Source organism: Puma concolor, chromosome E4 (assembly GCF_028749965.1).
Source record: "Puma concolor isolate L17-30 chromosome E4, mPumCon1.1.hap2, whole genome shotgun sequence".
NCBI lineage: Eukaryota > Metazoa > Chordata > Mammalia > Carnivora > Felidae > Puma > Puma concolor.
This window is the reverse complement of record NC_141683.1, coordinates 13,963,396-13,973,369: the sequence shown is the minus strand read 5'-3', so window position 1 is coordinate 13,973,369 and position 9,974 is coordinate 13,963,396. Positions and strand designations below refer to the sequence as shown.

At 38.9% G+C, this 9,974-nt stretch overlaps 1 protein-coding gene across 1 annotated transcript in view; it reads left to right on the top strand.

The window, feature by feature from the left end:
* Positions 1 to 18: 18 nt before the first annotated feature.
* RRP15 (ribosomal RNA processing 15 homolog) overlaps positions 19 to 9,974 on the top strand; it is a 39,555-nt gene continuing 29,599 nt past the window's right edge. The window contains exon 1 of the mRNA XM_025927849.2: positions 19 to 192. Coding sequence (XP_025783634.1) covers positions 48 to 192 — 145 coding nt within the window. The 5' untranslated portion in view covers positions 19 to 47. The remainder of the gene's footprint in view (positions 193 to 9,974) is intronic.

The window sequence follows — 9,974 nt, the reverse complement described above, 5'->3', positions numbered from 1 at the left end:
TGTTACCACCGGTCGCAATTCTCATGGGTCGCTTCCGGTGAGGAAAGATGGCCGCGGCCGCCCGGGACTCACGTGTGGGTGCGGGGAAAAGGCTGAAAAATTCACTGAAGAAGAAAAAGAAGATGAAAATGGTAGCCCGGGCAGTGGCTTCGGAGCTGGAAGAAGAGGGCAAAGACGCTGCCGACAGTGGAGGTAACGTACTAGGGTTGAGCTTTGGCTGCTGAAAAAGAAGGCCCGGTTGAACTTGTGGCAAGGAGGGGATGCGAGTGGCTTTGCCGCTAGTTTTATCTCGGCGTGGCCTCGAAGGGGCGATTTGGGCCCAGTGAGAAAACGAGGAAGCGGTGTTCAGGGGGCAGACGCTTTGAAACTCCATATTCTTTTACTACACATTTCCATTGTCACTGTTATTAATGAAAACGGATGAAACTAGTGCTGACAGAAGCAAAAAGGTTACAGAGACGGAAGGCAAAAGGAAGGGGGGCCATTTGAAATTACGAGTGGGATAGGTTTCGTAGGGAAGGAGCAAAAGGCCAAAAGAGGTTAGAGGGAGGTAGGTGGTATACTTGACTTTTCTTGTGTGGTAGTTGCGTGACTCGGGGAGTTAGAGACCTGATAGCGATGAAGGAAACGAGTACGTGGTTGAAGTAGAATAAAAGTATCAGTTGAACTCTCAGAAACGCTTGCTATTGAAAGGAAGGAAAGATACACTGAGGCCTTCAGCCCTGATGTGACCGTGCTGCACTTCTTTACCTTCGTCCTTGGCATTAACTTCTTAGGTTACAAGAAATTACAGACAGCCCCTGGCCTTCTGCGGTCCAGTTATTGCTCCTTTGTACTAGCTAGAGCTTTGCAATAGCCAGAGTTACTCTTTTACAATGTACAGGTCATGGGAGTTATCTGCTTAAGATGGTCCAGTGGCTCCCCATCTCAGAATAACATCCAGAATCCTTAGATTGTATGGTGACCTTCAGGCCATCTTCTCTCCTCATTTCCTACTCTGTCCCCCACTAACTACTAACTGTAATCTAGCCTCATTGATATCCTTGTGATTTAACACATCAGATAGGCTCCCACACCAGGGTTTCAGCGTTCCCTGGGGCTTCACTGCCTAGAGTATTTTTCAAATGCTTGGGTGTTTCTCCCTCACTTCCTTCCATCTCTGATTCAGTGTTTTATCTGCAAGACTTGTCCCTGATCACCCTCCGCAACGTACTGCCACTGCTCTTCCTTCATCTTGCCTCCTTGCCTTCATTTTTTGACTTCTCAGGCTTTCTTTTTCTGTCTTTCCCCAATCATCTGACATATTGTGTAATTGCTCTGCATCTCTCCCAGCTGGAATGTACGTTCCCTAAGAATAGAGATTGCTGTTTCCTAGTACGTAAAACAGTGCCTGCTGCATACTGGATTTTTCACAGAAATTTAAGTAAATGAATGGATAAACCTGGACTTCCCAAGACCAAGAAGAAGAAACTGCCATTTACTACTGCAGTCTCTAGGTAATTACACTCCTCATCCCCTTTCAAAGGAGTTGAGGAAAACGGTCCATTTGTTGAGCAGGAATTAGAAGTTGTGGTTCTGATATTTCTTGTACTCAACAGTCTAGTTCATGTGGGGTTGTCAGAGAAAGAAATCCTGCATTTGAAGCAGAATGTCAGTACTGCTGACAAATTTGGGTGTCAATCAGATTTGTCTGCTCAAGTACTGAATAATTCCAAGTTAGAGCTGTTCTGACTTCTCAGTGCAGTATTGTCAATGCTGATTAGGTCCTGAGGTTCTCTCACTACTGTAGATCCATTACATTGTGGATTAAGAAAGGTCTGGGGTAATGTGGAAACCTAATTATCTAATGTAGTTGGATGACTTCATGTTGAGGATACAAAAGATGAATAAACTTCTGCTCTAGAATTATAGTCTTAGGGAAGATAGATATTAAACACAGGACTGCAATATGTTTTGAGTATTATTAAAAAGTAGTTGTTACAATCACGGTCCAATTAAAATGGTATAAGGATGGAAACAGAAACCCATATCCTGTAGAACCCAGCTTAGGCATTGCTTTCTGTCTTACACGTATTGCTCAGAGTATACTCTGTTTTTATTTTAACATGTCTTTGTCCTTATAGATACAGGTTTCCCAAATGCTGGAACTATGTCCTATTTATTTTCATAGGGCCTTCCTTGCATATTTTAGTATTAGGTAGATTTTCTTGTTGAATAAATGGATAAGGTGGCATTTCATCTAGGCCTTAGAAGGATGAATAATTTCCTAAGTCTGGGGGTGGAGATGACGGTTTCCTCAGGCCTACAGGAAAAAGCAAGTACGATGGCACGCAGTCTCTTAAAATGCGTGGGCTAGTTAGGACACAATGAATTGTCTGCTATGGCTGTAGCTATTCAAAGAAGTTAAACAAGTGAAACTGGGAACAGAGGGTGAAGCCAGATTGTAAAGAGCCTTGTGTGTCATATGAAGGAGATTGGACTCTCCATTTGTAGGGAGTAGGGAGCTATTGAGAACTTTTAAGGCAGAGGATGACACATGTTTATAAATACCACTGCCGGCTCTATGGCGACTGACATGGAGTGCCAGAACCATTGATTGGCAGTTGCAAACCTGTGTCAGGGCTTGCACTAGGACAGGACTCTGAAGAGAGAGAAGGGACCCACTTGAAATGTTTTTCAGAAGGAAAACATTCAGTTTTCCAAATAACTAACTTACCAAAAAACTCGTAGCACCATAAATTTGGGGTGTACTCTACTGGTAGAGCAATTACATAATAACAGCTATATTTTTTGAGCATTTCTATGTACTGTTCTGTGCTCCTCATAGGTGCATCAGTGCAGTTAATTCTGACAACAGCCCTATGAAATAGATATTATTTTTACTTTACTTATGGGAAACTGAGACCCCAGAGAAGTTATAATCTGCTTATCCCAATACATAAGCTGATCATCGGGTTGATAAATGACAGCCGTTATTGAAGTTTGGCTTTAGTGTCTACACTCTTGACCCCTACTTCTTTTCTCTTCACTTTCTGCTCTGTACCCTGTAAGTTTTGACTTCGTTGTCTCCATCAGGATTTCCTTCAGGATTTAGACTGTACCTCTGCAACAGAGGTAAATTATAAAAAGCCTTTTATTTAATAATACATTGAGTAATGTAGGTCCATTGGTTATAAGATGGCACGTCCTCCCTTTGTCTAATTCAGAATTTGTTATTTAATGTAAGGATTCGCTGTTTTCCTCTCATGAAGTCAGTTGTTTCTGGAAAGGTGACCCATCTTTTGTAGTTCGGTTATTTATGTACGTGTGGCCTTAGCAGAACTAGTAAGATTTCAAAAAATTTCAGCTAATGGACGCTGAGAAACTTTAAAGGCAGAAGATTGAATTTGGCTTCAGACACATCAGTGAATCAGTGTGCAAATTATAGGATTATTAAAGTGAAGTGTACCGACTCATTTTATCAGGAAACTGAATCAGAGGCTTCTCTTTGAACTTTAATAGGATCCTAAAAATTGATAAAGATGTGCCTTATCATGAATATTTGAAAGCAAGCAAATTCATTTAGCAAGATGCTACTTAAATTTCGTAGAAAACACACAGGTTATAACCCATGCATTGTTTGAACTTTTCCCTCTGGCTTTAATTTGTTTTGACACATTATGTAAGAAACATAAAAGTGTATATATACATAGATGCTTTTACCAGTGTAAAACTCTTAAGTATTGTTGTGAGACTTTGCAGAAGTTTCCTGGTTCTGATAAGAGAGTTTGTCAGCTTTGGTAACAGCAGTATCAGAATTTGGCATAGAACCTGATACATGATATAGTACTTAATATCCATTTAGTTAGTCACTGAATAAATTGGAAGTGTCACTTACTGTGATTTTTTACACTTTTCTCTTGTAGTAGGTTTTGTTGAGGGTAAAATTAACAAAGTGTATATAATGTAAACTTACTGGATAGCAAAATGATTCAGACTGAATTTTAGTAAATTGTAATACTTTTCAGTAAGGTTTGGAATTTGATCATAGTAGTATCACAAGTGATTACAAATCAGAGCTATGTGGGAGGTAAAATATCAAGCATTATAAAGGGGATGATGACACCTGTATCTGAGTTAACCTTAAACTGCTCAAATTTATTGAACCTTCTTGCAGGTTCTGATACAGTGTATAGTTGGCTCTTAAGTTTGTATTCTTAAAACACACACAGGCACACATAGCCTCCCTAGTTAGTAAAACAAGTCAGGTGAAGACGTAAAAACAATGGTTGATGATATCAGGTATCATGCAGGGGAGGTTGATAACCTCCACCTCTGTGTTATCCTGGAACTACTCAGATTTATTGAATTGATGCAGTGTTGGAGGTTTAAACACAATGCTAACTTTATTCTTAAGCTTGTAGTCTGTTTGAAAAAAAAGATTCTGTAGTCAGTAAATTAACCCAGGTGAAAAAAGCCTCGGTCATTATCCAGCGCAATGATGCAATCAACCCCTCCCTCATAGCATGGGCTCATGTGACTGTAACCTGGTAGAGAAGAATGGTAATTTCATGTTTTCTAAATTGTTCTGGTCACATATGTGAAAAATGGCCATATACGTCTAACACAAGACTTGATAACAATCCAGTTTAGAAGGTCCTAAGAGCTATCGCCTCATTTTTGATAAACTATAAAGCTGTATTTTAGATATAATAACCTAGCAGATAAATGTGCTTTTCATCAAACTGTAGCTTATAGCTTCCTTCATCATGTAAGTTACTTAAAAATAGCAAAGGAACACGTCTAAGAAATGAAATATATCGTAGTCCTACTTGAGTAGTTTAGCAATTTATAGGACAGACTCAGGAAACAAACTACCTCCAGGCCCTATGCTTTGGCTTGCCTAGATAGCACATCTTTTAATTTGTCTTATAGTAGAACTTTAATTTTAATTTTGGTTATTTTTATGGAAAGCTGGGATGACTTCATTTTTTTCAAAGATAAGTGCTTTAAAATTTTTTAAAACATCAATTTTGAATATTCTAAATTCAGTAGTAATTGGCAGGAAAGATCATGTGGCTTGAGCAGAACAAATGATTTACAACTAGAACGGGGAGCAGTAGTTTCAAAACTCTTGATAACTAGGGCAATGTGCATTCTTAGGCAGACTCAGAATGGGGATGAGGAAGGGACTCTTCTGGTTACCGAGGCTTAGAAAAAAATTTTTGTTAGTGTTTAGTTATTTATTTTGAGAGAGAGGGAGAGGGAGAGGGAGAGCGTGAGCGTGAGCATGAGCATGAGCATGTGAGGTGGGGAGGATCAAAGAGAAAGGGAGAGAGAGAGAGAATCCCAAGCCGGCAGAGCCCAGCAAGGGGCTTAATCTCAAGACTGCAAGGTCACGATCTGAGCTGAGATCAAGAATCAGATGCTTAACCAGTTTGGCCACCCAGGTGCCCCTAGAAATTTCTTTTTAATTCAAGCTTTCTTAAATTATTTAATGAATATTTTCTGTTTTAGCTCAGTACAGATTAGTCTGAGTTGAATCTTTGATTCAAAGCTTTCTAGGGCCTCAGGAATCAAACAGTTGTATTTCTCTGTCCCGTTAACTTTGTAACTTTGGACAGATTTTTAACTTTTCTAAGCTTTGGAATCATCCCCTGTGTAAATAGAAGAATAAGAGCAACTCATAGAGTGTTTTGAAGATGAAATGGTAATCATAAAAAGTGTTTATTTAAATAGTATCTTGCTCCATCCGGATGCCTGGGTGCCTCAGTTGGTTGCTTAAGCATCGAACTTTTGGCTTTGGCCCAGGTCATGATCTCAGTTTGTGAGATCAAGCCCCACATCAGGCTCTGTGCTGACATCAGAGTCTGCTTGGATTCTCTGTCTGTCTCTCTCTCTCTCTGTCCCTTCCTGGTGCGTGCTCTCTCTCTCTCAAATACACTTTAAAAACAATAAAAATAGTGTCTTGCTCTAAATACATGTTAGCTAGTTAGAATTGTCAGTATTTTAGAGTACTTTGAAAAGTTGTGGCACATGGTGCGCCCGGCTGGCTCAGTTGGTAGAGCATCCAGCTCTTGACCGTGGGGCCGTTAGTTCACGCCCCACTTTGGGTGTAGAGCTTACTTAAAAAAAAAAAAAAAAAAAAAATCATGGGACAGTGACGTTGATCACTTCTAAAATAAAGTCAAAATTAGTCTTCACTTGATAATTCCCTGGCACGTGCCTTATAGGCTGTAACTGAGACAGTAGATAGAATTGTAATGGAAGCAAAATTTGTTTTACCCTCTGTTTTTTGGCATCCTTTTCTTTTTTAAAATTTTTTAAAATGTTTGTTTATTTTTGAGAGAGAGAGAGACAGAGACAGACAAAGCATGAGCGGGGAGGGGTAGAGAGAGAGGGAGACACAGAATCTGAAGCAGGCCCCAGGCTCTGAGCTGTCAGCACAGAGCCCTACGCAGGGCTTGAACCCACCAACTGCAAGATCATGACCTGAGCCGGAGTCCGTCACTCAACTGGCTGAGCCACCCAGGCGCCCCTTTTGGCATCCTTAAAGCTTTTCCTGTCTCTCATCTCTGGTCTGTCTTCCAGGTTTTCAGTGTCCTTGTTTGCCTGGTTACTCTCTGTTATTTATTTCATGTTGACTACCAGATCTGTAGGAAGTGCTTTTCATGTGTTATCTCATTTAATCAACATAACAAATCAATGAGGTAAATCCTGTTTTCATGCCTGTTTTGCTACAAAGAAACTGAGACAAAGAGGAGACAATACTGTCTGATTTTATAACCTGAGCTTGTCATCCTTGAGTTGTATAACTAACTGGTCGTCCAAAGATTCCCATTCAACTCTTCACATGTCTTGTAGATTCCAGCTACCAGAGGTGTTCCTTGCTTGTTCATTTCTGCTTCTCCACAACCACATTAAAATTCTTATCATGTGTGTCTGATGTGTGTGGTATGTAATCAACACTTAAATGTTTACTATGGGCTAGGCACTCTCTTAAGGACTTTATATATATTAACTCTTAATCGTCATAAACGGTATCAGATACTGAAGTAGATTACTATTTTTATTGCCATTTTTACAAGTGAGGACACTAAGGCAGAGAACTTAATAACCGTCAGAAAAGTCACATAGATTTATATCTGGAGTTGAGGTTGAATTCAGGCAGCCAGACTTCTGTTTTCATACTTTTAACTACCACTAGCTGATGTCTACCAAGTTTTTATGAGGGATTCTCTTTGATTTAGAGTAAATTCTAAAGGTGTGAAGTAAGTTAAATGTTAACCAATAGCCTTAATGCTCCCAGATGGTATTTGTATTTTAAAAGAACAACCTTCTTAATCCAATAGAGAAACTGTTTAAAAATAAAGTCCTAAGGTAAGTACCAAAAGGAAAAAAACACAAGAAATTTGGCCTCTTACTGGAACACACGTATAGTGCTGTAATTTTAAACTGCTTGGTTTTAATTTGGGGGTTAATGTGCATATTTTATTTCTTGGATCGTAAATCAGACCAGCTTTTTTATAAACCAGCCAGCTTTTTATACTCAGTCCTTACTTTCCAGTTCCCAGATCCGGTTTCAGCTGGTCTGAACTTGTTGTCGTTTCATAAACATTTCACCTTTAACATTCCCATGCTTTTGGACGTGCTGGTTTATGCTGCCTGGAATGCCCATAATAATGATGATCATAATAATTTTAATTTTTATACAGGGCATTGATTCAGATCTAGGACGTTTTTGGTTCTAGATTTTAATGATCATGCCCCCTGCCTCTTTCAATTCCCTTGGGTTGTGGAATCTTACTTCCTTGGCCTCCTCCCTTCTCTTGTCATTGAAACCCTTGCTTAACCTAAGAAGTAACTTTAATATCCTTTGTTAAAGATATCCCCAGTCACCCTTTCCTCATTATCTTTTCTTTTCCAAAAGAGCACTTACGAATTTTACAAATTGTAAAACCAAATTTTGCAGTTGGTTAATGGATTTATCGACCCTACTAAAACATGTGACTTCTTCAAGGAGAGAAACCTACATCTAGATTTTTCACTTTCCCTTTCCTTCCCCATCATTCATGAATGCCCAATAAATATTGAAGGAGTGAGTCTTCTTAAAACTTTATCCCATTTCCAAAGGCTAAGGAAAGTAGCTCCCTAAAACTGGGATCAGAGACAGATGGTAAATTTGAAAGGGAGCTGGAAGTTTGGGGAGAAGGCAGCAGGAGATGGAAATGCCCATGCCTACCACAGTACCGCAGAGCTCTAACCCTGGCCTGCCAGTATGGTAGGTAGTAACCACTAGCCACACGTGGCTTTTTAAATGTAAAGGGATTAAAAATTCAGTTCCTCAGGTGTCCTGGCCTCATTGGAAGCACTTCAGTAGATTCTAATACCTGGTGGTTAGTGGGCAGCTCCGATAGAATATTTCCATGAATGCAGAAAGTTACATTGGAACCTTTAGTTATTACTTCCAGTAAGCATTCTTTGTAGCCCTTCCTTAATTTCCAGATTTTAAAAGTAGGATGTAAACTTAGAGTTAATGTTTAAGGTAACACACAAGACTTCAAAGGAGGTTTTACTTATATGGTGCTGTGGATATATTCACTTAACTTCTGTTGTTAAAGATCAGTTAGTAGAAAATTCAAAAAAAATCTCATTTTCATAGTGTACAGTGAAATTTTAAGAACCAGTTCTACTTTCTGATTTGCTTTATCTTCGGTATCCTTGAAGTAAATCCTGTTTTTTAGTATGCTGGAGGACCTCATTACATTGGCATTTTTTTATTTATATAAAACCCGATCATTTCCATTTTTGCAGTGAATGCCTGACACCTCTCAATTAGAACTTCTTTTTAAAGATCAAAATTTATGAATCATGTGGATATTTTGGGATTTTTTAATTGGTTTATATGGGTTGTATAAAATGGTGTTATAAAACTTTTCATGGATTTATTGTGTGCCTAGAATATGCATATTGCGATAGTCTGAGTAAGAAACGTCAAGAAAAATAACTAAAGTTTAGAAATAGAGAATTGGAGTAGCTTATTACAGTCGTAAAGTCTTTTGGCTGCCTTTACAGTGCAACTGAAAACGTGAAATTTGTTGCAGTTTGTGTGTGAATTCATCAGGACAAAACACTAGATGTCAGTATTGTAGTTTTGACATTTTACCAGGAGCTGGTAGACTTCTGTTTTTAATCACCCAGCTCTTCTTCATCAACACAAACTTTTAAGCTGTTATGCCTCTTTACATTTAGATTCATTTCTTACTAGGAGAAGCACTTGTCACAGAATTGTTTATTTTGCTTTTAATATCGGTGCAGTGCTACTAACTCAGGAATAAAACATGTATATATTTTTTCGTCCAATTACATTCTCTAAACTTTGTTTCTCAGTGTACTTTCCAGGGAACACTGGTCCTAGGAGATGCTTCTCAGGGAAAAACTGTGTGACTCTGAAATCTGGTATATAGTAGACAGTCAGACTCATTGAATTGAATGATGGTGCTAAAAGCTTTTGTTTGGCAAAATCTAAGTACTTTTTAAAATGTTTTATAAATAATAAAGTTCTTAAATCACCTGTATTTGCTTGTCAAAGCTTACAGTCACACTTTCTTAGATTTTGTACATTAACCCAGCATGCAGGATACAGAGAAAGCTTCAGATTAAATATGTGGCAAATAGTTTCTACTTAAAATTTTTCTTCCCTTTATAAAGAAATGTGCAGAATGTCCTGACTCCTTATTTCAGCTCAGGCCGTGGTCTCAAAGTTGTGTGAGGCTCCTCACTGGGCTCTGTGCCTGCTTAAGACTCTCTCTGTCTCTCTCTCTCTCTGTCTCTCCTCCCCTCCCCCCCCCTTTCTGTCTGTCCCACTCGTGCTCGCTCTCTCTCAACAAAAAAAAAAAAAAAAAAGGAAAAGAAATGTGCAGCATAGCATAGTAGGGCAGTAGAATTATTAGCAATTTCTCCCATTATCTCATTTACTTTTTGATAACATTGAC